At 45.2% G+C, this 27,900-nt stretch overlaps 1 protein-coding gene across 1 annotated transcript in view; it reads right to left on the reverse strand.

Annotated features, from left to right (window-relative positions):
- Positions 1-26,629, reverse strand: part of LOC126298910 (uncharacterized) — a 163,794-nt gene extending 137,165 nt beyond the window's left edge. Inside the window, exon 1 of the mRNA XM_049990453.1 lies at positions 26,007-26,629. Coding sequence (XP_049846410.1) covers positions 26,007-26,268 — 262 coding nt within the window. The 5' untranslated portion in view covers positions 26,269-26,629. The remainder of the gene's footprint in view (positions 1-26,006) is intronic.
- Between the last annotated feature and the right edge of the window lie 1,271 nt (positions 26,630-27,900).

Raw genomic sequence — 27,900 nt, forward strand, 5'->3', positions numbered from 1 at the left:
GTTAAGAAAACACTGAATGTGGAATGATATGAATACATTTTACCTATTACTGCATTGTGTTCTGCGCAGAGTACAGGAACAGTTCAGAAGCGATGATTGGTTTATCATAATGACAACGCACCCTGTCTTAAAGCAGCATATCTGAGTGACAATGGTTCGTGGAGAATAACGTTTTTGAAATGTACCGACATGCCCAGAACCCTGCACTACGTTGTTAACGTAGTGCAGAATCGATTTAGAGGGATGAATCACGCTACACCCTATGACAATGCCAGTGAAGGGGTGGGTGTGGAGAATGCCTGGAGAACGTTACATGCAGTCATATTTAATGCCAACAGTAAAGTACGGAGGAGAAGGTGTTATGGTATGGGGAGCGGGCTTTCCGTGGTTAGAATAAGGTCTCCTTGTTGCAGTTAAGAAAACACTGAATGTGGAACGATATGAATACATTTTACCTTTTAGTGCATTGTGTTCTGCGCAGAGTACAGGAACAGTTCAGAAGCGATGATTGGTTTATCATAATGACAACGCACCCTGTCTTAAAGCAGCATATCTGAGTGACAATGGTTCGTGGAGAATAACGTTTTTGAAATGTACCGCCATGCCCAGAACCCTGCACTACGTTGTTAACGTAGTGCAGAATCGATTTAGAGGGATGAATCACGCTACACCCTATGACAATGCCAGTGAAGGGGTGGGTGTGGAGAATGCCTGGAGAACGTTACATGCAGTCATATTTAATGCCAACAGTAAAGTACGGAGGAGAAGGTGTTATGGTATGGGGAGCGGGCTTTCCGTGGTTAGAATAAGGTCTCCTTGTTGCAGTTAAGAAAACACTGAATGTGGAACGATATGAATACATTTTACCTTTTAGTGCATTGTGTTCTGCGCAGAGTACAGGAACAGTTCAGAAGCGATGATTGGTTTATCATAATGACAACGCACCCTGTCTTAAAGCAGCATATCTGAGTGACAATGGTTCGTGGAGAATAACGTTTTTGAAATGTACCGACATAACTAGAAACCTGCACTGCGTTGTTAACGTAGTGCAGAATCGATTTAGAGGGATGAATCACGCTACACCCTATGACAATGCCAGTGAAGGGGTGGGTGTGGAGAATTCCTGGAGAACTTTACATGCAGTCATATTTAATGCCAACAGTAAAGTACGGAGGAGAAGGTGTTATGGTATGGGGAGCGGGCTTTCCGTGGTTAGAATAAGGTCTCCTTGTTGCAGTTAAGAAAACACTGAATGTGGAACGATATGAATACATTTTACCTTTTAGTGCATTGTGTTCTGCGCAGAGTACAGGAACAGTTCAGAAGCGATGATTGGTTTATCATAATGACAACGCACCCTGTCTTAAAGCAGCATATCTGAGTGACAATGGTTCGTGGAGAATAACGTTTTTGAAATGTACCGACATGCCCAGAACCCTGCACTACGTTGTTAACGTAGTGCAGAATCGATTTAGAGGGATGAATCACGCTACACCCTATGACAATGCCAGTGAAGGGGTGGGTGTGGAGAATGCCTGGAGAACGTTACATGCAGTCATATTTAATGCCAACAGTAAAGTACGGAGGAGAAGGTGTTATGGTATGGGGAGCGGGCTTTCCGTGGTTAGAATAAGGTCTCCTTGTTGCAGTTAAGAAAACACTGAATGTGGAACGATATGAATACATTTTACCTTTTAGTGCATTGTGTTCTGCGCAGAGTACAGGAACAGTTCAGAAGCGATGATTGGTTTATCATAATGACAACGCACCCTGTCTTAAAGCAGCATATCTGAGTGACAATGGTTCGTGGAGAATAACGTTTTTGAAATGTACCGACATGCCCAGAACCCTGCACTACGTTGTTAACGTAGTGCAGAATCGATTTAGAGGGATGAATCACGCTACACCCTATGACAATGCCAGTGAAGGGGTGGGTGTGGTGAATGCCTGGAGGACTTTACATGCAGTAATATTTAATGCCAACAGTAAAGTACGGAGGAGAAGGTGTTATGGTATGGGGAGTGGGCTTTCCGTGGTTAGAATAAGGTCTCCTTGTTGCAGTTAAGAAAACACTGAATGTGGAACGATATGAATGCATTTTACCTTTTACTGCATTGTGTTCTGCGCAGAGTACAGGAACAGTTCAGAAGCGATGATTGGTTTATCATAATGACAACGCACCCTGTCTTAAAGCAGCATATCTGAGTGACAATGGTTCGTGGAGAATAACGTTTTTGAAATGTACCGACATAACTAGAAACCTGCACTACGTTGTTAACGTAGTGCAGAATCGATTTAGAGGGATGAATCACGCTACACCCTATGACAATGCCAGTGAAGGGGTGGGTGTGGAGAATGCCTGGAGAACGTTACATGCAGTCATATTTAATGCCAACAGTAAAGTACGGAGGAGAAGGTGTTATGGTATGGGGAGCGGGCTTTCCGTGGTTAGAATAAGGTCTCCTTGTTGCAATTAAGAAAACATTGAATGTGGAACGATATGAATACATTTTACCTATTACTGCATTGTGTTCTGCGCAGAGTACAGGAACAGTTCAGAAGCGATGATTGGTTTATCATAATGACAACGCACCCTGTCTTAAAGCAGCATATCTGAGTGACAATGGTTCGTGGAGAATAACGTTTTTGAAATGTACCGCCATGCCCAGAACCCTGCACTACGTTGTTAACGTAGTGCAGAATCGATTTAGAGGGATGAATCACGCTACACCCTATGACAATGCCAGTGAAGGGGTGGGTGTGGAGAATGCCTGGAGAACGTTACATGCAGTCATATTTAATGCCAACAGTAAAGTACGGAGGAGAAGGTGTTATGGTATGGGGAGCGGGCTTTCCGTGGTTAGAATAAGGTCTCCTTGTTGCAGTTAAGAAAACACTGAATGTGGAACGATATGAATACATTTTACCTTTTAGTGCATTGTGTTCTGCGCAGAGTACAGGAACAGTTCAGAAGCGATGATTGGTTTATCATAATGACAACGCACCCTGTCTTAAAGCAGCATATCTGAGTGACAATGGTTCGTGGAGAATAACGTTTTTGAAATGTACCGACATGCCCAGAACCCTGCACTACGTTGTTAACGTAGTGCAGAATCGATTTAGAGGGATGAATCACGCTACACCCTATGACAATGCCAGTGAAGGGGTGGGTGTGGAGAATGCCTGGAGAACGTTACATGCAGTCATATTTAATGCCAACAGTAAAGTACGGAGGAGAAGGTGTTATGGTATGGGGAGCGGGCTTTCCGTGGTTAGAATAAGGTCTCCTTGTTGCAGTTAAGAAAACACTGAATGTGGAACGATATGAATACATTTTACCTTTTAGTGCATTGTGTTCTGCGCAGAGTACAGGAACAGTTCAGAAGCGATGATTGGTTTATCATAATGACAACGCACCCTGTCTTAAAGCAGCATATCTGAGTGACAATGGTTCGTGGAGAATAACGTTTTTGAAATGTACCGACATGCCCAGAACCCTGCACTACGTTGTTAACGTAGTGCAGAATCGATTTAGAGGGATGAATCACGCTACACCCTATGACAATGCCAGTGAAGGGGTGGGTGTGGAGAATGCCTGGAGAACTTTACATGCAGTAATATTTAATGCTAACAGTAAAGTACGGAGGAGAAGGTGTTATGGTATGGGGAGTGGGCTTTCTGTGGTTAGAATAAGGTCTCCTTGTTGCAGTTAAGAAAACACTGAATGTGGAACGATATGAATACATTTTACCTTTTAGTGCATTGTGTTCTGCGCAGAGTACAGGAACAGTTCAGAAGCGATGATTGGTTTATCATAATGACAACGCACCCTGTCTTAAAGCAGCATATCTGAGTGACAATGGTTCGTGGAGAATAACGTTTTTGAAATGTACCGACATGCCCAGAACTCTGCACTACGTTGTTAACGTAGTGCAGAATCGATTTAGAGGGATGAATCACGCTACACCCTATGACAATGCCAGTGAAGGGGTGGGTGTGGAGAATGCCTGGAGAACGTTACATGCAGTCATATTTAATGCCAACTGTAAAGTACGGAGGAGAAGGTGTTATGGTATGGGGAGCGGGCTTTCCGTGGTTAGAATAAGGTCTCCTTGTTGCAGTTAAGAAAACACTGAATGTGGAATGATATGAATACATTTTACCTATTACTGCATTGTGTTCTGCGCAGAGTACAGGAACAGTTCAGAAGCGATGATTGGTTTATCATAATGACAACGCACCCTGTCTTAAAGCAGCATATCTGAGTGACAATGGTTCGTGGAGAATAACGTTTTTGAAATGTACCGACATGCCCAGAACCCTGCACTACGTTGTTAACGTAGTGCAGAATCGATTTAGAGGGATGAATCACGCTACACCCTATGACAATGCCAGTGAAGGGGTGGGTGTGGAGAATGCCTGGAGAACGTTACATGCAGTCATATTTAATGCCAACAGTAAAGTACGGAGGAGAAGGTGTTATGGTATGGGGAGCGGGCTTTCCGTGGTTAGAATAAGGTCTCCTTGTTGCAGTTCAGAAAACACTGAATGTGGAACGATATGAATACATTTTACCTATTACTGCATTGTGTTCTGCGCAGAGTACAGGAACAGTTCAGAAGCGATGATTGGTTTATCATAATGACAACGCACCCTGTCTTAAAGCAGCATATCTGAGTGACAATGGTTCGTGGAGAATAACGTTTTTGAAACGTACCGACATGCCTAGAACCCTGCACTACGTTGTTAACGTAGTGCAGAATCGATTTAGAGGGATGAATCACGCTACACCCTATGACAATGCCAGTGAAGGGGTGGGTGTGGAGAATGCCTGGAGAACGTTACATGCAGTCATATTTAATGCCAACAGTAAAGTACGGAGGAGAAGGTGTTATGGTATGGGGAGCGGGCTTTCCGTGGTTAGAATAAGGTCTCCTTGTTGCAGTTAAGAAAACACTGAATGTGGAACGATATGAATACATTTTACCTTTTAGTGCATTGTGTTCTGCGCAGAGTACAGGAACAGTTCAGAAGCGATGATTGGTTTATCATAATGACAACGCACCCTGTCTTAGAGCAGCATATCTGAGTGACAATGGTTCGTGGAGAATAACGATTTTGAAACGTACCGACATGCCTAGAACCCTGCACTACGTTGTTAACGTAGTGCAGAATCGATTTAGAGGGATGAATCACGCTACACCCTATGACAATGCCAGTGAAGGGGTGGGTGTGGAGAATGCCTGGAGAACGTTACATGCAGTCATATTTAATGCCAACAGTAAAGTACGGAGGAGAAGGTGTTATGGTATGGGGAGCGGGCTTTCCGTGGTTAGAATAAGGTCTCCTTGTTGCAGTTAAGAAAACACTGAATGTGGAACGATATGAATACATTTTACCTTTTAGTGCATTGTGTTCTGCGCAGAGTACAGGAACAGTTCAGAAGCGATGATTGGTTTATCATAATGACAACGCACCCTGTCTTAAAGCAGCATATCTGAGTGACAATGGTTCGTGGAGAATAACGTTTTTGAAATGTACCGACATGCCCAGAACCATGCACTACGTTGTTAACGTAGTGCAGAATCGATTTAGAGGGATGAATCACGCTACACCCTATGACAATGCCAGTGAAGGGGTGGGTGTGGAGAATGCCTGGAGAACTTTACATGCAGTCATATTTAATGCCAACAGTAAAGTACGGAGGAGAAGGTGTTATGGTATGGGGAGCGGGCTTTCCGTGGTTAGAATAAGGTCTCCTTGTTGCAGTTAAGAAAACACTGAATGTGGAACGATATGAATACATTTTACCTTTTAGTGCATTGTGTTCTGCGCAGAGTACAGGAACAGTTCAGAAGCGATGATTGGTTTATCATAATGACAACGCACCCTGTCTTAAAGCAGCATATCTGAGTGACAATGGTTCGTGGAGAATAACGTTTTTGAAACGTACCGACATGCCTAGAACCCTGCACTACGTTGTTAACGTAGTGCAGAATCTATTTAGAGGGATGAATCACGCTACACCCTATGACAATGCCAGTGAAGGGGTGGGTGTGGAGAATGCCTGGAGAACGTTACATGCAGTCATATTTAATGCCAACAGTAAAGTACGGAGGAGAAGGTGTTATGGTATGGGGAGCGGGCTTTCCGTGGTTAGAATAAGGTCTCCTTGTTGCAGTTAAGAAAACACTGAATGTGGAACGATATGAATACATTTTACCTTTTAGTGCATTGTGTTCTGCGCAGAGTACAGGAACAGTTCAGAAGCGATGATTGGTTTATCATAATGACAACGCACCCTGTCTTAAAGCAGCATATCTGAGTGACAATGGTTCGTGGAGAATAACGTTTTTGAAATGTACCGACATGCCCAGAACCCTGCACTACGTTGTTAACGTAGTGCAGAATCGATTTAGAGGGATGAATCACGCTACACCCTATGACAATGCCAGTGAAGGGGTGGGTGTGGAGAATGCCTGGAGAACGTTACGTGCAGTCATATTTAATGCCAACAGTAAAGTACGGAGGAGAAGGTGTTATGGTATGGGGAGCGGGCTTTCCGTGGTTAGAATAAGGTCTCCTTGTTTGCAGTTAGGAAAACACTGAATGTGGAACGATATGAATACATTTTACCTATTACTGCATTGTGTTCTGCGCAGAGTACAGGAACAGTTCAGAAGCGATGATTGGTTTATCATAATGACAACGCACCCTGTCTTAAAGCAGCATATCTGAGTGACAATGGTTCGTGGAGAATAACGTTTTTGAAATGTACCGACATGCCCAGAACCCTGCACTACGTTGTTAACGTAGTGCAGAATCGATTTAGAGGGATGAATCACGCTACACCCTATGACAATGCCAGTGAAGGGGTGGGTGTGGAGAATGCCTGGAGAACGTTACATGCAGTCATATTTAATGCCAACAGTAAAGTACGGAGGAGAAGGTGTTATGGTATGGGGAGCGGGCTTTCCGTGGTTAGAATAAGGTCTCCTTGTTGCAGTTAAGAAAACACTGAATGTGGAACGATATGAATACATTTTACCTTTTAGTGCATTTTGTTCTGCGCAGAGTACAGGAACAGTTCAGAAGCGATGATTGGTTTATCATAATGACAACGCACCCTGTCTTAAAGCAGCATATCTGAGTGACAATGGTTCGTGGAGAATAACGTTTTTGAAACGTACCGACATGCCCAGAACCCTGCACTACGTTGTTAACGTAGTGCAGAATCGATTTAGAGGGATGAATCACGCTACACCCTATGACAATGCCAGTGAAGGGGTGGGTGTGGAGAATGCCTGGAGAACGTTACATGCAGTCGTATTTAATGCCAACAGTAAAGTACGGAGGAGAAGGTGTTATGGTATGGGGAGCGGGCTTTCCGTGGTTAGAATAAGGTCTCCTTGTTGCAGTTAAGAAAACACTGAATGTGGAATGATATGAATACATTTTACCTATTACTGCATTGTGTTCTGCGCAGAGTACAGGAACAGTTCAGAAGCGATGATTGGTTTATCATAATGACAACGCACCCTGTCTTAAAGCAGCATATCTGAGTGACAATGGTTCGTGGAGAATAACGTTTTTGAAATGTACCGACATGCCCAGAACCCTGCACTACGTTGTTAACGTAGTGCAGAATCGATTTAGAGGGATGAATCACGCTACACCCTATGACAATGCCAGTGAAGGGGTGGGTGTGGAGAATGCCTGGAGAACGTTACATGCAGTCATATTTAATGCCAACAGTAAAGTACGGAGGAGAAGGTGTTATGGTATGGGGAGCGGGCTTTCCGTGGTTAGAATAAGGTCTCCTTGTTGCAGTTAAGAAAACACTGAATGTGGAACGATATGAATACATTTTACCTTTTAGTGCATTGTGTTCTGCGCAGAGTACAGGAACAGTTCAGAAGCGATGATTGGTTTATCATAATGACAACGCACCCTGTCTTAAAGCAGCATATCTGAGTGACAATGGTTCGTGGAGAATAACGTTTTTGAAATGTACCGCCATGCCCAGAACCCTGCACTACGTTGTTAACGTAGTGCAGAATCGATTTAGAGGGATGAATCACGCTACACCCTATGACAATGCCAGTGAAGGGGTGGGTGTGGAGAATGCCTGGAGAACGTTACATGCAGTCATATTTAATGCCAACAGTAAAGTACGGAGGAGAAGGTGTTATGGTATGGGGAGCGGGCTTTCCGTGGTTAGAATAAGGTCTCCTTGTTGCAGTTAAGAAAACACTGAATGTGGAACGATATGAATACATTTTACCTTTTAGTGCATTGTGTTCTGCGCAGAGTACAGGAACAGTTCAGAAGCGATGATTGGTTTATCATAATGACAACGCACCCTGTCTTAAAGCAGCATATCTGAGTGACAATGGTTCGTGGAGAATAACGTTTTTGAAATGTACCGACATAACTAGAAACCTGCACTGCGTTGTTAACGTAGTGCAGAATCGATTTAGAGGGATGAATCACGCTACACCCTATGACAATGCCAGTGAAGGGGTGGGTGTGGAGAATTCCTGGAGAACTTTACATGCAGTCATATTTAATGCCAACAGTAAAGTACGGAGGAGAAGGTGTTATGGTATGGGGAGCGGGCTTTCCGTGGTTAGAATAAGGTCTCCTTGTTGCAGTTAAGAAAACACTGAATGTGGAACGATATGAATACATTTTACCTTTTAGTGCATTGTGTTCTACGCAGAGTACAGGAACAGTTCAGAAGCGATGATTGGTTTATCATAATGACAACACACCCTGTCTTAAAGCAGCATATCTGAGTGACAATGGTTCGTGGAGAATAACGTTTTTGAAATGTACCGACATGCCCAGAACCCTGCACTACGTTGTTAACGTAGTGCAGAATCGATTTAGAGGGATGAATCACGCTACACCCTATGACAATGCCAGTGAAGGGGTGGGTGTGGAGAATGCCTGGAGAACGTTACATGCAGTCATATTTAATGCCAACAGTAAAGTACGGAGGAGAAGGTGTTATGGTATGGGGAGCGGGCTTTCCGTGGTTAGAATAAGGTCTCCTTGTTGCAGTTAAGAAAACACTGAATGTGGAACGATATGAATACATTTTACCTTTTAGTGCATTGTGTTCTGCGCAGAGTACAGGAACAGTTCAGAAGCGATGATTGGTTTATCATAATGACAACGCACCCTGTCTTAAAGCAGCATATCTGAGTGACAATGGTTCGTGGAGAATAACGTTTTTGAAATGTACCGACATGCCCAGAACCCTGCACTACGTTGTTAACGTAGTGCAGAATCGATTTAGAGGGATGAATCACGCTACACCCTATGACAATGCCAGTGAAGGGGTGGGTGTGGTGAATGCCTGGAGGACTTTACATGCAGTAATATTTAATGCCAACAGTAAAGTACGGAGGAGAAGGTGTTATGGTATGGGGAGTGGGCTTTCCGTGGTTAGAATAAGGTCTCCTTGTTGCAGTTAAGAAAACACTGAATGTGGAACGATATGAATGCATTTTACCTTTTACTGCATTGTGTTCTGCGCAGAGTACAGGAACAGTTCAGAAGCGATGATTGGTTTATCATAATGACAACGCACCCTGTCTTAAAGCAGCATATCTGAGTGACAATGGTTCGTGGAGAATAACGTTTTTGAAATGTACCGACATAACTAGAAACCTGCACTACGTTGTTAACGTAGTGCAGAATCGATTTAGAGGGATGAATCACGCTACACCCTATGACAATGCCAGTGAAGGGGTGGGTGTGGAGAATGCCTGGAGAACGTTACATGCAGTCATATTTAATGCCAACAGTAAAGTACGGAGGAGAAGGTGTTATGGTATGGGGAGCGGGCTTTCCGTGGTTAGAATAAGGTCTCCTTGTTGCAATTAAGAAAACATTGAATGTGGAACGATATGAATACATTTTACCTATTACTGCATTGTGTTCTGCGCAGAGTACAGGAACAGTTCAGAAGCGATGATTGGTTTATCATAATGACAACGCACCCTGTCTTAAAGCAGCATATCTGAGTGACAATGGTTCGTGGAGAATAACGTTTTTGAAATGTACCGCCATGCCCAGAACCCTGCACTACGTTGTTAACGTAGTGCAGAATCGATTTAGAGGGATGAATCACGCTACACCCTATGACAATGCCAGTGAAGGGGTGGGTGTGGAGAATGCCTGGAGAACGTTACATGCAGTCATATTTAATGCCAACAGTAAAGTACGGAGGAGAAGGTGTTATGGTATGGGGAGCGGGCTTTCCGTGGTTAGAATAAGGTCTCCTTGTTGCAGTTAAGAAAACACTGAATGTGGAACGATATGAATACATTTTACCTTTTAGTGCATTGTGTTCTGCGCAGAGTACAGGAACAGTTCAGAAGCGATGATTGGTTTATCATAATGACAACGCACCCTGTCTTAAAGCAGCATATCTGAGTGACAATGGTTCGTGGAGAATAACGTTTTTGAAATGTACCGACATGCCCAGAACCCTGCACTACGTTGTTAACGTAGTGCAGAATCGATTTAGAGGGATGAATCACGCTACACCCTATGACAATGCCAGTGAAGGGGTGGGTGTGGAGAATGCCTGGAGAACGTTACATGCAGTCATATTTAATGCCAACAGTAAAGTACGGAGGAGAAGGTGTTATGGTATGGGGAGCGGGCTTTCCGTGGTTAGAATAAGGTCTCCTTGTTGCAGTTAAGAAAACACTGAATGTGGAACGATATGAATACATTTTACCTTTTAGTGCATTGTGTTCTGCGCAGAGTACAGGAACAGTTCAGAAGCGATGATTGGTTTATCATAATGACAACGCACCCTGTCTTAAAGCAGCATATCTGAGTGACAATGGTTCGTGGAGAATAACGTTTTTGAAATGTACCGACATGCCCAGAACCCTGCACTACGTTGTTAACGTAGTGCAGAATCGATTTAGAGGGATGAATCACGCTACACCCTATGACAATGCCAGTGAAGGGGTGGGTGTGGAGAATGCCTGGAGAACTTTACATGCAGTAATATTTAATGCTAACAGTAAAGTACGGAGGAGAAGGTGTTATGGTATGGGGAGTGGGCTTTCTGTGGTTAGAATAAGGTCTCCTTGTTGCAGTTAAGAAAACACTGAATGTGGAACGATATGAATGCATTTTACCTTTTACTGCATTGTGTTCTGCGCAGAGTACAGGAACAGTTCAGAAGCGATGATTGGTTTATCATAATGACAACGCACCCTGTCTTAAAGCAGCATATCTGAGTGACAATGGTTCGTGGAGAATAACGTTTTTGAAATGTACCGACATAACTAGAAACCTGCACTACGTTGTTAACGTAGTGCAGAATCGATTTAGAGGGATGAATCACGCTACACCCTATGACAATGCCAGTGAAGGGGTGGGTGTGGAGAATGCCTGGAGAACGTTACATGCAGTCATATTTAATGCCAACAGTAAAGTACGGAGGAGAAGGTGTTATGGTATGGGGAGCGGGCTTTCCGTGGTTAGAATAAGGTCTCCTTGTTGCAATTAAGAAAACATTGAATGTGGAACGATATGAATACATTTTACCTATTACTGCATTGTGTTCTGCGCAGAGTACAGGAACAGTTCAGAAGCGATGATTGGTTTATCATAATGACAACGCACCCTGTCTTAAAGCAGCATATCTAAATGACAATGGTTCGTGGAGAATAACGTTTTTGAAATGTACCGACATGCCTAGAACCCTGCACTACGTTGTTAACGTAGTGCAGAATCGATTTAGAGGGATGAATCACGCTACACCCTATGACAATGCCAGTGAAGGGGTGGGTGTGGAGAATGCCTGGAGAACGTTACATGCAGTCATATTTAATGCCAACAGTAAAGTACGGAGGAGAAGGTGTTATGGTATGGGGAGCGGGCTTTCCGTGGTTAGAATAAGGTCTCCTTGTTGCAGTTAAGAAAACACTGAATGTGGAACGATATGAATACATTTTACCTTTTAGTGCATTGTGTTCTGCGCAGAGTACAGGAACAGTTCAGAAGCGATGATTGGTTTATCATAATGACAACGCACCCTGTCTTAAAGCAGCATATCTGAGTGACAATGGTTCGTGGAGAATAACGTTTTTGAAACGTACCGACATGCCTAGAACCCTGCACTACGTTGTTAACGTAGTGCAGAATCGATTTAGAGGGATGAATCACGCTACACCCTATGACAATGCCAGTGAAGGGGTGGGTGTGGAGAATGCCTGGAGAACGTTACATGCAGTCGTATTTAATGCCAACAGTAAAGTACGGAGGAGAAGGTGTTATGGTATGGGGAGCGGGCTTTCCGTGGTTAGAATAAGGTCTCCTTGTTGCAGTTAAGAAAACACTGAATGTGGAACGATATGAATACATTTTACCTTTTAGTGCATTGTGTTCTGCGCAGAGTACAGGAACAGTTCAGAAGCGATGATTGGTTTATTATAATGACAACGCACCCTGTCTTAAAGCAGCATATCTGAGTGACAATGGTTTGCGGAGAATAACGTTTTTGAAATGTACCGACCTGCCCAGAATCCCGACCGGAACCCAATGGAACATTTTTGAGATGTCTTAGAACGTCGCCTTCGTTCCAGACCCCAGTGTCCAACACAGGTACCTCCTCTCATTTCGGCTCTTGAGGAAGAATCGGCTGTCATTCCTCCACAGACATTCAGACCTCATTGAAAGTGTCTCAAGCCGAGTTCAAGGCGTCATAAAGGCTAAACGTGGACACACCCCATATTAGCGTCTATCAATAGGTGACATGACACTTCTGTTCAGACAGTGTACATTCCTTTTTTTGTAACTCATTTCTTTACATGACTTTCGAATTTCCGGCTGAAACGCTCACGGTGGTTGCGTGACATTTGCTATGACGTCACGAGTAGATAAGCTGTTGGTCGGACGCCATGGATTCCAAAATATATTGTGCTCTTTCTGCACCATGCTGTTAACAAATAAAGTTATCTAGAAATGGTTTACTACAGCTTCAAGGGGTCAAGAATGTGCGTCTGGCGACAGGAAGTCAAAAAAATTATGGATCCTGATTTGGGTAAAATGATGTGTGTAAGAAATTGGCTTTCCACAATACAGAATCTACTTCAGGCTCTCAGATTTCCGTTCCAGTTTTACAAGTGTAATTCTTAGCGATATTGAGAACTGAAGAGCCACGTGTTTGAGTGGGCGCCACTGGGAATTTGACGCGAAGGAGCGCAGGATCGGGACCTGTATGTTTTCTTAGCTTATCCAATGAAAAGTTCAGCAAAATAAGACTATATAAAATACTTACTTCTAGGTCTTTTTCGATAGTTACAAGTGTACTGAAACACAGAAAAAGAAGGAAATAAAGAACATAACTATAAAATTACGCATGAATTAAATGAGTCACTTTACTATGCTATAGTGACAATGCTGTAGCTTATTTAACCATTTAAGAAGGAAAGGTCTTTACACTAACTTCTAATTTTACTAGCAACCCAAGTATAATTTTAATTAATGTAATTAAGTGTAATACAACTTCGGAAAGCTTGGCCTGTAGCATCTACTTCTGGCTGAAATGCATATTGTTCGACGTCATTCACCTCCACAGCATCAGGTCGAAACACATCTCCAACTTCTATTCCAAAGTTGTGTAGAACTGCAGCAGCCACAGTAACATTCCCACACTTGTTTAGTTGCGATCGCACTGTTTTAGTGAGAATTTGGAAACGTTTCTTCCAAACGCCGAAGCTCGCTTTGTTACACATCCGGTTGCAATATGGACTCTATTGTAGCGCCGTTCAGCTACTGACTGGGCTCGGGACACAGGCGTAATAAGATGTTTGGAGAGAGTATATCCACTATCTCCAACAAGCAACCCATCATATTGTCCATTTTCAAATTCTGCAGCAACTCTGCGATTGTCCCAAATGCGTGCATCATGCGTGGAAACCGGCAAACGGCTTACCACGTTCAAAATCTTCATTTTGGCATCACAGATGATTTGTGTATTGATAGAAAAGAAATTCTTGCGATTTCTGTATAGTTCTACTTGTGCTCCATAAGTAGGAAGTGTGGGTATACGTACACAAACTAAGGCCCCTATGAAATATGGGAATCCACCAGCTCGAAAGAGTTTCCTTTTGTTCTTTGATATATTTTTTTGGCATGGACACATACAGTGGCTTTAACGCAATTAAACTGTTTATCGCATTGTTAAAAACTCTACCAGCAGTAGTACGACGAATATTAATGAGATCCCCTGGCACGATTTCATAAGTACCTGTGTGAAATATTCGCAGTCCACAGAGAAGTTGCAGCCTAGGGGACAACGCACGGTTCCTGTCAGAATTATGCTGCAGCAACGTCTCCAAAATTCCAAGCAGCAATTCAAAAGATTCCTTACGACACCCAAAACGCTTTTTGAAATCACTGTCGCTATACATCTCAAATGGGTCTCTTCTCGGCAATACATCCCCTTATTCTTGGGATGTTCACCTCTTTCTCCGTTTCCATATATTCTTCGTAGTCCAGGAAATCCATAGAATTCGGCACTGCAAACAGAGAACTCGAAGATCGCACCTTACGCTTACATTGCTACCAATACTCCCTAGGAACAAAATTTTTACCTATTTTCTCCTTAAGTTACTAATGTACTAGCTACACTTTAATGGTTCTTTCCACCAGTAAGGGAATAAATAAATTTGCTTCGGAAGTAAACGAAAAATTTACTCCTGGACTAATTTACTCGTTTATTTCAGTAATATCGACTGGAAGTCGCCGATTTCCTTCTCTGTTAGTAACTTACTACTTCAGTTTCACTTACTCCTGGTTGGTGCTAGGCGCTGTAAGTGTAGTTGAGTGTGTGTGACTAAGAAATGTCTTCATTAATGTAAACAGTCGTCATATATACATATCCTGTAAACTTAATAATTCCACATCATTATGCAATAGAATCTGTCAAGTGATCGAGGGAACATGTAACAAACTAATATATGCTCAGCTTTAAAGACAGCAGATGGCAAACTTTATTTCTTCGGTGAAATACTAGGAATGTGCTCAGTCAGCAAATAAGATTGTTTACGAAACACTCATACGACCCTTCGTCGAATATTGTGTGTGTGAAATATTATGGGACGTAGCTGCTAAGGTCATCAGTCCCTAAGCTTACACACTACTTAACCTAAATCATCCTCATCAGAGGGAGGACTCCTCGAACCTCCGCTGGGACCAGCCGCCGCACAGTTTCATGACTGCAGCGCCTAAGACCGCTCGGCTAATCCCGCGCGGCCCTAGTATCTACATCTACATCCATACTCCGCAAGCCACCTGACGGTGTGTGGCGGAGGGTACCCTGAGTACCTCTATCGGTTCTCCCTTCTATTCCAGTCTCGTATTGTACGTGGAAAGAAGGATTGTCGGCATGCTTCTGTGTGGGCTCTAATCTCTCTGATCTTATCCTCATGGTCTCTTCGCGAGATATACGTAGGAGGGAACAATATACTGCTCAACTCTTCGGTGAAGGTATGTTCCCGAAACTTTAACAAAAGCCCGTACCGAGCTACTGAGCGTCTCTCCTGCAGAGTCCTCCACTGGAGTTTATCTATCATTTCCGTAACGCGATTACTAAATGATCCTCTAACGAAGCGCGCAGCTCTCCGTTGGATCTTCTCTATCTCTTCTATCAACCCTATCTGGTACGGATCACACACTGCTGAGCAGTGTTCAAGCAGTGGGCGAACAAGTGTACTGTAACCTACTTCCTGTGTTTTCGGATTGCATTTCCTTAGGATTCTTCCAATGAATCTCAGTCTGGCATCTGTTTTACCTCCGATCAACTTTATATGATCATTCCATTTTAAATCACTCCTAGTGCGTATTCCCAGATAATTTTTGGAATTAACTGCTTCCAGTTGCTGACCTGCTATTTTGTAGCTAAATGAAAAGGGATCTATCTTTCTTTGTATTCGCAGCACATTACACTTGTCTACATTGAGATTCAATTGCCATTCCCTGCACCATGCGTCAATTCGCTGCAGATCCTCCTGCATTTCAGTACAATTTTCCATTGTTACAACCTCTCGATACACCACAGCATCATCTGCAAGAAGCCTCAGTGAACTTCCGATGTCATCCACCAGGTCATTTATGTATATTGTGAATAGCAACGGTCCTATGACACTCCCCTGCGGCACACCTAGTGTATGGGACACATTCCGAATAGGACGAACAGGGGTGCTGAACGTATACAGAGAAGGGCAGCACGAATTATTAAAGGTTTGTCCGAACTCTAGGAGGGTGTCACGGAAATGCTGGAGAAACTGAACTGGCAGACACCTGAAGAACTACGCAGACGGTTCAGGGAAAACCTACATACAAAGTTTCAGTAGTTAGTTTTAGATGAGGAATCTTGCAATGTACTACTACGCCACCACGGGGATCGCGAGGACCAAATTAAATTAATTACAGTGCCTGCAAAGCCGTATAAACAGTGATTCTTCTTGCACTCCTTACATGAATGGATCGGGAAGAATCTGTAATTAGTACAATAGGAAGTACCGTCTACCATACATTTCATAGTGGTTTGCAGAGTATGGATGTAGATATACAGTGGTTCGACAAAAAGTGGAAATACTGTGAGGAATGGAATGCATAAATTCCTAAATGTTGCTAGCCACAGCTGTCGGTTCTAGTGTTGTACGAACGGGGTCTGTGCAATTCCGTCAGCGTGTTGCAAGTGTCAGTCTTGGTCAGAACAGTGTTGTGTGTAGCTTCAATAGTATAATGTTGGAGGTAAGTAAATACATACGTAGGCAAGTTGTTGTTTTTTTATGGTATTTTCTACTGTCACTAAGGTAGTTGAAGTGGTTGGTATTTCAAGAAGCAACATATCAAAGATTTATACTGCGTGGAAGGAAAGTGGGAAAACATGATACCCTAAGACACAACGCGGACAAAAGTGAATTCTGAGTGATCGTGAGAGATGATAATTGAAAAGGACTGTGACGAAAATTAAGAGGACTACAGCTGCAAAAGTCACTGCTGAACTGAATGCCGCACTCGCAAACCGTGTCAGCAACAAAACAACACGAAGGAGGATTTATAAATAGGGAACTGCAGAGCGATCTGGAATTCCAAAACCAAGCATAGCGATTTAATGGCCGTAACAGGAAAACGTGGTGCCAAAGACATAAAACGTTGACTATGGAGCAATGGAAGAAAATCATTTGATCCGATGAGTCTTATTTCACACTGTTTCCAACCACTGCGCGAGTTTATGTTTGGCCTACGCATGTCCCTGCCAAACCTAAAATAAAGACAGCTTGCTCCCAAGAGTGAAACATGGGGAGGACTCAGTGATGAACTGGGCAGCCATACTAAAAGTGGCTCATAGCACTATGGGACTTAACATCAGAGGTCATCAGTCCCCTAGAACTCAGAACTACTTAAACCTAACTAACCTAAGGACATCACACACATCCATGCCCGAGGCAGGATTCGAACCTGCGACCGTAGCAGTCGTGCGGTTCCTGACTGACGCTCCTAGAACTGCTCGGCCACACCATTGGTATTCCTTGGACCCGACGGTTGCACTGCAAGATCACTTTACTGCCAAGGATTGTGGGATAATTTTGACTTCTCAGGTCCATTTCATGGAAATGCATTTGTTCACCAATACTGGTGCTATGTTCCAAGACGAAATGGCTCCTCTTCACACAGCTCATATTGTCCAGGACTGGTTTTTGACCAAGAGATTGAATAGTCGCTCGTCCCTTGGCCACCACCAGTCACAGATCTCCATGTTATTGACCCTTTATGATTTAATTTGGAAAGAAGCTTGCGTGATCGCTATCCACAACCATCATAGTTACCTGAACTTGCCATTATTTTTTACAATTTCACGTGTCAGTGTAGTTAAGGTATAGGCCTGTCGTGCATCTCGAAATGGCGCTATCAAAAAATGGCATTGCACCACGGGCCATACATGATAGAGGTGGACCACAACTGTGGAGATTTGTATAGGCGAATAGACGTGCAACTTCTAAGCAACTGACCGCCGAGATGCCCCAAGGGGATATTAACAGTGTCTATCGACCATTCAGCGACCTTCGCTGTGTATGGGCCTCTGCAGCAGGTGCCTGCTTCAAGCACCTATGCTGACCTTCATTCCCAGCAAAGGCTGTAATTTGCGTGAAAATACCGCAACTGGCGTCCACTGAGAGGCGACAGGTGGCCTTTTAAGATGAATCACGTTTTATTTCGATCAGATGGATGGCCTTTGGCATGTAGAGCACGAAACGTTTGAAAAGAAACACTCTTATGATCTGATGAATATTTTTTGTGGCATTCCCTGAGTAATCTCGTTATTTTGGAGGAACAATGGATGAGTCCTTCGGCTCCATATTCACCCCTACATGCAGTTTGTTTTTCCTTGACACAATGTCCCACCCCTACATGCAGCTTGTTTTTCCTTGATACAATGGCATCTACCAGGAGAAAGGAGCAACGTGTCACACAGCTTGCAATGTAAGCGCATGGTTCGAAGAGGATGAGTGTACTGTACTCCCCTGGCCATCAAACTCAGCAGATTAAACCAAATCGAGAATCTGTGGGACCAACTCGATCCGTTGTTTCCGCCACGGATCCTCAACCGAAAAACTCTCTCCCTCCCACATCTCGTGCTGCAAACGGTGGTCATTCACAGTTCAGTCAGGTGCTCAAATTTATGTGACTCGAGTAAGAAGTACACAGAACTGCCACTTCTGGCACCATTAATGGCTGTATTCCAGCAAGGCGTCGAGCTAAACAGACCTTGGATGGCAGATGCCGGTGAATCACTCCATTCTGCTTCAGTTATATGCCATTGGTAGTGGCTGGCAAGTGCAGGCTTGACAATTTCTCGGCAGCCCATTACCAAAGGTTTTCAGTGGGTGAGAGATCTGGACAAAGTGCTGGCTAGGACTACAGTCGTACGCTCTCTGTATAGAGGTAGCTCTGGATAGCGCAGTTACAATGTGGTCTTACGTCATCTTGCTGAAAGATAACGTTATGGAACGTCAAAGATAAGGCACTGTCATCGACCTTAGGGCGTCGGAAATGTAGCGACTCCTGTCCAAAAAAACCAGAAGTGGTCATGATCTGTACCCAATGGCACCCACTAGCATCATGCCAGGTGTTGGGGCATCCATGACAATGACAGGCAAACTGTAAACCTTGATGCCACATGCAGAAAAGACGATATGGTGCCAGTCCTATGTCCAGTGTCGTCACCACGACTCCCTCTGCTGCTGCTTCAAGGGAAACTGCAGCAATGGTCACCGAGCTGGTAGTCCATAGTGCTCGAGACGTCATCACAGCCGGCCGCGGTGGTCTAGCCGTTCTAGGCGTTCAGTCCGGAACCGCGTGACTGCTATGGTCGCAGGTTCGAATCCTGCCTCGGGCATGGATGTGTGTGATGTCCTTAGGTTAGTTAGGTTCAAGTAGTTCTAAGTTCTAGGGGACTGATGACCACAGATGTTAAGTCCCATAGTGCTCAGAGCCATTTGAACCATTTGACGTCATCACACTCGCTGTGAGGATACTTGTACTGTATTGTACTGTATCCCCATTTGCGTATTCAAGGAATATGTATGTGATTTTTAGATCCCACATGCCGCTTAAGTTTTGGAAGGGAGTGAGACAGGGTTGTAGCCTCTTCCCAATGATATTTAATCTGTATATTGAGCAAGCAGTAAAGGAAACAAAAGAAAAATTCGGAGTAGGTATTAAAATCCATGGAGAAGAAATAAAAACTCTGAGGCTCGCCGATGACATTGTAATTATGTCAGAGACAGCAAAGGACTTGGAAGAGCACTTGAACGGAATGTACAGTGTCTTGAAAGGAGGATATAATATGAACCTCAACAAAAGCAAAACGAGGATAATGGAATGTAGTCGAATTAAGTCGGGTGATGCTGAGGGAATTAGATTAGGAAATGAGACACTTAAAGTAGTAAAGGAGTTTTGCTATTTGGGGAGCAAAATACCTGATGATGGTCTAAGTAGAGAGGATATAAAATGTAGACTGACAATAGCAAGGAAAGCGTTTCTGAAGAAGAGAAATTTGTTATCATCGAGTATAGATTTGAGTGTCAGGAAGTCGTTTCTGTATGGAGTGTAACCATGTATGGAAGTGAAACTTGGACGATAAATAGTTTAGACAAGAAGAGAATAGAAGCTTTTGAAATGTGGTGCTACAGAAGAATGCTGAAAATTAAATGGGTGGATCGCATAACTAATGTGGAGGTACTGAATAGAATTGCAGAGAAGAGGAGTTTGTGGCACAACTTGACTAGAAGAAGGGATCGGTTGGTAGGACATGTTCTGAGGCATCAAGGGATCACCAATTGGAGGGCAGCGTGGAGGGTAAAAATCGTAGAGGGAGACCAAGAGATGAATACACTAAGCAAATTCAGAAGGATGTAGGCTGCAGCACGTACTGGGAGATGAAGCAGCTTGCACAGGATAGAGCAGCATGGAGAGCTGCATCAAACTAGTCTCAGGACCGAAGACCACAACAACAACAACATAGCTCTTAATAGGAATCTGCTCAACCCATCAGTTCCACATCTGCTTGACAGTAAAACTCTCACCACTTGCTAGCTGGGATTACCTTGCTCAAATGTAAGCCAAGGATCGCTTGCCATGAAGCGAAACAAAACTGGGCTAGAATGTCGTGTACGTACCGCTGTGCTGCAACTGTGCCGCTGATGACAACGAAAGAGGTCCTGCTATGAAATGAAATGGCACCTCAAACCAACACTCCCGGTTGTTGGGCCGTATGGTGGGCGACAGTCAGGCTGGTATCCTGCCGCCGCCCGGGGCGTTTCCACACACGTCTTCTCCGGTCGTCGGGCTCAGTTCTACCCACTCAATGATATGTGAAGTCGAAGACGTGTCTCGAGACACCACGGACAGCAGTGAGACACCAACATGCCGCCCACCATATGGCCTGACAGCCAGGAGTGTTGGAGTAGGGTGCAATTTCTTTTTATAAGTAGGACCTAGTCATCCGCGGCACCATTACAGCACTCCGGCACATCGACGATGTTCTAAGCCTCGTTTATTGCCCTTCATCGCAAACCATCCTAAGCTTACATTTCAGTAAGATAATTCCCGACCGTACACGGCGACGATTGGTGTTGTGGTTGGCAGGAGAGTCAACCGTGTTAGTAAAGGAGGCCGAAATGCACGTGTCTCTGCTCACGCAGACGGACGTGAGGTCTGGAACATGACAAGGGAATTAGAATTGAGAAAAACGGACGTAGCTGGTGGAATACTTAACTTTAATCCATTAATGAAGAACGTCGCTCATTACGGTACATGATTCACAATATCAAAAGTATGGATACTGACGCCTTGTTAGGTCGTAACAAATGACGTAGCTGAAGGCTATGCTAACTATCGTCTCGGCAAATGAGAGCGTAGAAGTCAGTGAACCATCGCTAGCAAAGTCGGCTGTACAACTGGGGCGAGTGCTAGGAAGTCTCTCTAGACCTGCCGTGTGGCGGCGCTCGGTCTGCAATCACTGATAGTGGTGACACGCGGGTCCGAAGTATAGTACCGGACCGCGGCCGATTTAAAGGCTACCACCTAGCAAGTGTGGTGTCTGGCGGTGACACCACATTCCTCCCCCGCAAATCGGCGTACGGTTGTGGCATAAGGCTTCAGCCCACCGTGGGGAGGACCGCATGTTGACGTATGCGACGAGGTGGGGAGCCTAACAACAGGCGAGGCTGTGCCACCCGCACCCTGCCATTCGGACCGCGGGGAGCTAGGAAACGCCTGAAAACCTGCTCCAGGGTGCACGCCAACATGCGGTGTATGCGCCCGTAGAGACAGGAGGGGCCGGAGGGTCGACCTCCATCGGGCCGGAGCACCCGACGGGCGAAGACGACATATGGTCCGGAGCGGGCAAGAGTTCCATGTCGGAGGACAACTGGTCACGGGAAGCGTGACCCAGGGAGGCGCCCGGCGGTTGCAGCGACGCGTCCACAGGGGGCGTCGCCGGCGGGAGAACAGGCGGTGGCGGCGGCGGTGGCGGCGGCGCGTCGCCATGGGGCAAAATGGAAGGCAGCGTCGGTAACACCTGGGGCTGAGGAGAGCCAGTAGATGGGTCCCCGGGGTGCTGACCGGACGGCACCGTCGCTGAAAGCAGACGGCGAGCGACAGATCCCATGCGACGACAGAGGCGCAGCTGATTGAGATGCCGACGCACCTCACCAGAGGCCCCCAAAACCAGATACATAGCGCGGCCGAGGCAGCGAAGAATTCACCCTTCGAGCCAACGTCGTGAACATCGATAGTGGCGATACTAGACAACGTCGCCTGGAGCAAAAGCAGGTGTCTGCCGCTGCACAGGAACCTGATGTAGCAAAGACATCAAGGTTCGATGATGACGACCGTGGAGCAACTCAGCCGGCGAGCGACCATCCCGGGGCTGAGAGCGATACCAGGACAAAAAGAGCAATAACGCGTCCTCCCGAGAATGCGACTCTTTCAACTTCAACATCTGACTTGAAAGTCCTGACCAATAGTTCGGCGGCACCGTTGGACTGTGGCGAAAACGGCGCGGACGTCAGATGTTGAATATCATTGGCTTTGCAGAATGACTGAAATTCTGCTGACATGAATTGTGGGCCATTGTCGGAAACAATAGTCTGTGGAAGACCTTCAATGCAAAAGATAGCGGATAACGCTTGGATGGTGGCAGATGACGTCGTGGAAGACATCCGGACAACAAAAGGAAAATTACTGAATGAATCTACCACAACCAACCATCGAGCATTCCAGAATGGACCAGCAAAATCGATGTGGAAGCGTTGTCAAGGGGAAGTGGCTTGTGGCCATGCAAAGAATTTCCGCGGTGGTGCTGATTGTTGTTCGGCACACACCATGCAAGAAGAGCACATATTCGTAATCGCGGCATCGATTCCGAACCAAGTACAGTGCTGACGAGCAAGTTGTTTCGTTTTTACTATACCCCAATGTCCTTGGTGGAGAAGCTGTTAGACAGAGGACTGTAACGAACGTGGTACCACGACCCTGGACTGATCATTATCAGAACGCAACAGCAAAACACCACGTCGTACAGAAAGTCTCTCCTTGTGAGCAAAAAATCGGCGTACCAGCGGGTCCCCGATCCGTGACTTTGACAAGGGCCATTTCGTAGCAACAAAACGCAGAACGGGAACAAGGACAGGGTCTGCAGCTGTGGCTGTAGCTACACGACGAAAATCAATCGGAAACGATTCGACCACGTCATCGGTTTCCGTATCAATGAACATGCAAGCAAGTTCGGAGGAATCGAATGCCCTATCCTCAGCAACAGGTAAGCGGGACAACACATCGGCGTTTCCGTGCTTAGCAGTGGACCGAGACAAGATATCGTAGCGGTACTGCGAGAGGAAAAAAGACCAGCGAATGAATTTCTGCGCTGTACGTGGAGGTACAGGCTTGGTGGGATGAAAAAGCGATGTCAAAGGTTTGTGGTCTGAGTATGGTAAAGTGACGACCATACAAGAAATCATGAAACTTTGTAACACCAAATACGAGAGCCAATGCTTCTTTCTCTATCTGTGAATTATTTCTTTGAGCAAACGAGAGCAATTTGGACGCAAAGGCAATAGGACGATCGTGCGATCCATCTTTGTGCGCAAGCACAGCTCCGATCCCGAAATCTGATGCATCCACCACCAACAAAAGGGGCTTCCGGGGATAGAATGGCGTAAGGCAAGTATTGGAAAGCAACGCCGATTTCAACTGGCGAAAGGCGCGTTCGCATTCCGTCGTCCAGACGAACGGAACACCTTTACGGCGTAAGCGATGAAGCGGAGCTGAAATGGAAGAGGCGTGTGGAACATATTTATGATAATAGTTGATTTTTCCCAGCACACTCTGCAGCTGCTTCAAATTCTGCGGCGAAGGCAAGTCGTGTATGGCACGAAGGTGCGTGGGACTGGGATGTATGCCTTGGGCATTGATTACATGTCCCAGGTATGGCAAGTCCCGAGCAAAAAACACATTTGTCCTTTCGCAAGCGAAGACCATTTTGTCGCAAGACGTGAAATAACGTTCTGAGATTGGCCAAATGTTCTTCTTCCGTCTTTCCGGAGATCACAATATCGTCCAGATAATTTGCTGCAGTTGGGACCGACGCACAAACAGTTTGTAGATATTGCTGAAACAATGCAGGGGCGGATGCACACCCGAATAGCAGTCGTTTGAATCGATACAAACCAAGATGCGTCTTAACCACCAAAACGCGCTGGGATTCATCGTCCACCGGTATTTGCAAGTACACATCTGCTATTTCCAACTTCGAAAAATATTTACCAGGCCACAGTTTGTCAAAAAGATCTTCCGGGCGGGGTAAAGGAAAAGTTGCAATCACTAGTTGTGGATTCACTGTTGCCTTGAAGTCCACACAAAGTCTCAATTTTCCGGAAGGTTTCGGCAAAATGACTAAGGGTGATGTCCAGAGAGAAGACTGCACGCGTTCAATTACACCTTGTGATTCCAAATCGTGTAATGTTTTTGCGACCTCATCACGCGATGCGTGGGGAACATTGCGCGCTCTAAAATATTTCGGTTGCGCGTTTACTTTCAGTTCCAAATGTGCTTTATAGTTCTTAGCGCAACCGAGGCCCGGTGCAAAAATGTCTGCAAATTATTCACATAGACGAGAGACACTGTCTGAAGGCACAGTCTGGTTCACTGATAGGACCTGATTTACTATAGACAAGTTAAACAACTGAAATAAATGGAAACCAAACACGTTCACTGCAGAAGAAGAACGAAGGACGTAAAATGACACAAGTTTTGTTTGTCCTTTGTATGTTGCAAGAAGGCTGCACTGTCCTAACACAGGGATCCGTTGACCTGAATAGCTGCTTAGCGTAACATTTGCGGCACCCAACGGAGGTGTGCCCAGCAGCTTGTAAGTGTCTTGATTGATCAGTGAAACTGCAGCTCCGGTATCGAGCTGGAATGGTATCACTTTGCCGTTAATGACAAAGTCCACAAAAAGTTTATTGTCCTGCTGACGACAAGAGCGACTGTCTCGTGCAACGTGAACTGACACTGATACATAATCACTTGCGACTTGACGGGAGTTCCGGCGATGTCGACGCACTTTATTTTTGGGACGAACACAGTCACTCTTAGAGAAAGTGGCACTGGGCGGAGTGGAATGAATTACATGAATTCCCATGGGCGAAGTTTCGCGAGCCTGAGTATCCTTGCTTCGATTCCGATTCCGGCGCGAAGCAAAGGGCCTGGAACGGTTTTGAGCTTCCGATCTGAGCTTTTTGTGGCAAACACTCTGAACATGTCCTTTTTTATTACAATAAAAGCAAATAGCTTGGCGTGGCGGGCAATTCTCACGCGAATGTTTAGTAGCACACCTCGGGCATGATTTGATCACTGCATTTGCTTGCCTGCGCGGTACACGTGGCTGAGAGCCTGGCGGCAGCGGCGTGGCCGTGCAGCTCGCCCGGCGGGCCGGTGAAACTGACACACGGCCGGTGAAGTTTCAAATGATTCCTGAGCAAAGTCAAGTGTGTCCTGCCGATCCAAAATGTGCATCACTTGTTGAAGGGAGGGATTTACTAGTTTCAAAATCTGTTCCCTTATACGAACATCAGAAACGTTCTGCGCAATTGCATCACGTTCCATAGTATCTGAATAAGGGAGTCCACATTGACACTCAAAAGCACAATCCCTAGGAAGGCCTTGCAAGGATGCAACCCACTCCCTATTAGTCTGACCTGCCGTACGTTTTGTACGAAAGAAGGCATACCTTTTCGCAACTACATTGACTAATTCTTTGAAATATGCATCTAATGCAGACAAAATTTCTCCGTAGGACAGAGTTGCGACGTCGCGTCGGGGAAATAATTTGACTATCACACGGTACGTGGTCACACCTACGGAAGACAACAGAAATGGCTGCCGCTCGTTACCTTGAATTCTGTAGGCGGCGAGATGGAATCCAAATTGGCGGGACCACTCCGTCCAGCTTTCCAGTGCAGCATCAAAAGGTCGAAAAGTGGGTGCAACAGCGTGTTGTGGCTGCGTTAGCGGTGAAGCGGCTGCTGCCGCATCGTTTTGCATCGCACGTTGAACGTGGACGAGCTGTCCAAGGGCATCCAGTAAGGCCTGCGTCTGCTGATTCTGTAAGCGATAAAATTCGGACAGTACATCTGGAGATTGTGGCGAAGCCATTACACAAGTAAATTAGGGCAATTTAGAAAAGAACGCGGTATTGCCTCGTCGCCAATGTTGTGGATGGCAGGAGAGCCAAGCGTGTTAGTAAAGGAGGCCGAAATGCACGCGTCTCTGCTCACGCAGACGGACGTGAGGTCTGGAACATGACAAGGGAATTAGAATTGAGAAAAACGGACGTAGCTGGTGGAATACTTAACTTTAATCCATTAATGAAGAACGTCGCTCATTATGGTACATGATTCACAATATCAAAAGTACGGATACTGGCGCCTTGCTAGGTCGTAGCAAATGACGTAGCTGAAGGCTATGCTAACTATCGTCTCGGCAAATGAGAGCGTAGAAGTCAGTGAACCATCGCTAGCAAAGTCGGCTGTACAACTGGGGCGAGTGCTAGGAAGTCTCTCTAGACCCGCCGTGTGGCGGCGCTCGGTCTGCAATCACTGATAGTGGCGACACGCGGGTCCGACGTATACTACCGGACCGCGGCCGATTTAAAGGCTACCACGTAGCAAGTGTGGTGTCTGGCGGTGACACCACAGTTGGTACTACTTTTCTTCGTACTTTCCAAACTCGCAACGTCGCCTAACCTCTCACCGATATAGAACGTTTCGAGCATTGGGAGTAGTGACCTCCAATCAGCTCCGATTTCGACGATCTAATGCGCCAATCGGACAGAATTTGCACGATATCTCTCAGAAGGGCATACAACAACTCTCTCAATCAGTACTTAGAGAATAACTGCTTGCATCAGGGCCAGAGGTGGACCAACGTGTTACTGACTTGCTCAGTTTATGAAGCTCTTTGACTCGAGTATATCATTCAGTTTTTCTGAAATTATAACGTCTATACATGTGCATCACCTCAACCGATTTCCGACCCATTCGAATAATTCCTTCGCGATGAGTCTTTTTTATCTTAAAGTGTATCGCCATTTGAACTTAAACACAATCTGAGAACGACAACTTTTGAGTGAATCATCGCCTGCCTCTCGCTTTCTCTGCGTGGCGCGGGCAAATTGGGAACACTTCTGCTTTCGATCACAAATTCTACCACAGTATCGTTACCAGCGCAGTTTCCCTGCATACTGTAGGTGCGTCGGTACCGTTTTCAGTTGGGCGAATAAGAGACGGTATAGGTTTTATGCCGGGTTTAACAAAGAACACAACCACGGAGTCCTGTTCATGAAAATCGCAGTATATCTTACGAAACGTCTAGTGGAAGTATACAGGGTGTTCCAGGAGAAATGATCAACACTCATGGATGTAACACGAACGCTCCTTTAAAGTAGAAATCTTCATAGGGACACATGCCCTATTGACACCGTTTTCTTAGATACAACACATTTAATGTACTTTTATTTTTGGGTTAGTGGCTAGCACTGTGTCTTACCCACCCAACAGCTCTGACGTTTGATTCAAGGCCAATCTGCCTCGTTGCTTTCATCATCTTTGCTCGGGATGTCTTTCTGCCACTAAAGTAGCCCTTTGAACTTGTAGTTGTCCATGGTGTGTTGTGAGCCGCGCTGGGTAGCCGCGCTGTCTAAGGCGCCTTGCCACCGTACGCGCGGGCATGGGTGTGTGTGTGTTGTCCTTAGTGTAAGTTAGTTTAACTTAGATTAAGTAGTGTGCA

The sequence above is a fragment of the Schistocerca gregaria genome, chromosome X, assembly GCF_023897955.1.
Source record: "Schistocerca gregaria isolate iqSchGreg1 chromosome X, iqSchGreg1.2, whole genome shotgun sequence".
Taxonomy (NCBI): Eukaryota; Metazoa; Arthropoda; class Insecta; order Orthoptera; family Acrididae; genus Schistocerca; species Schistocerca gregaria.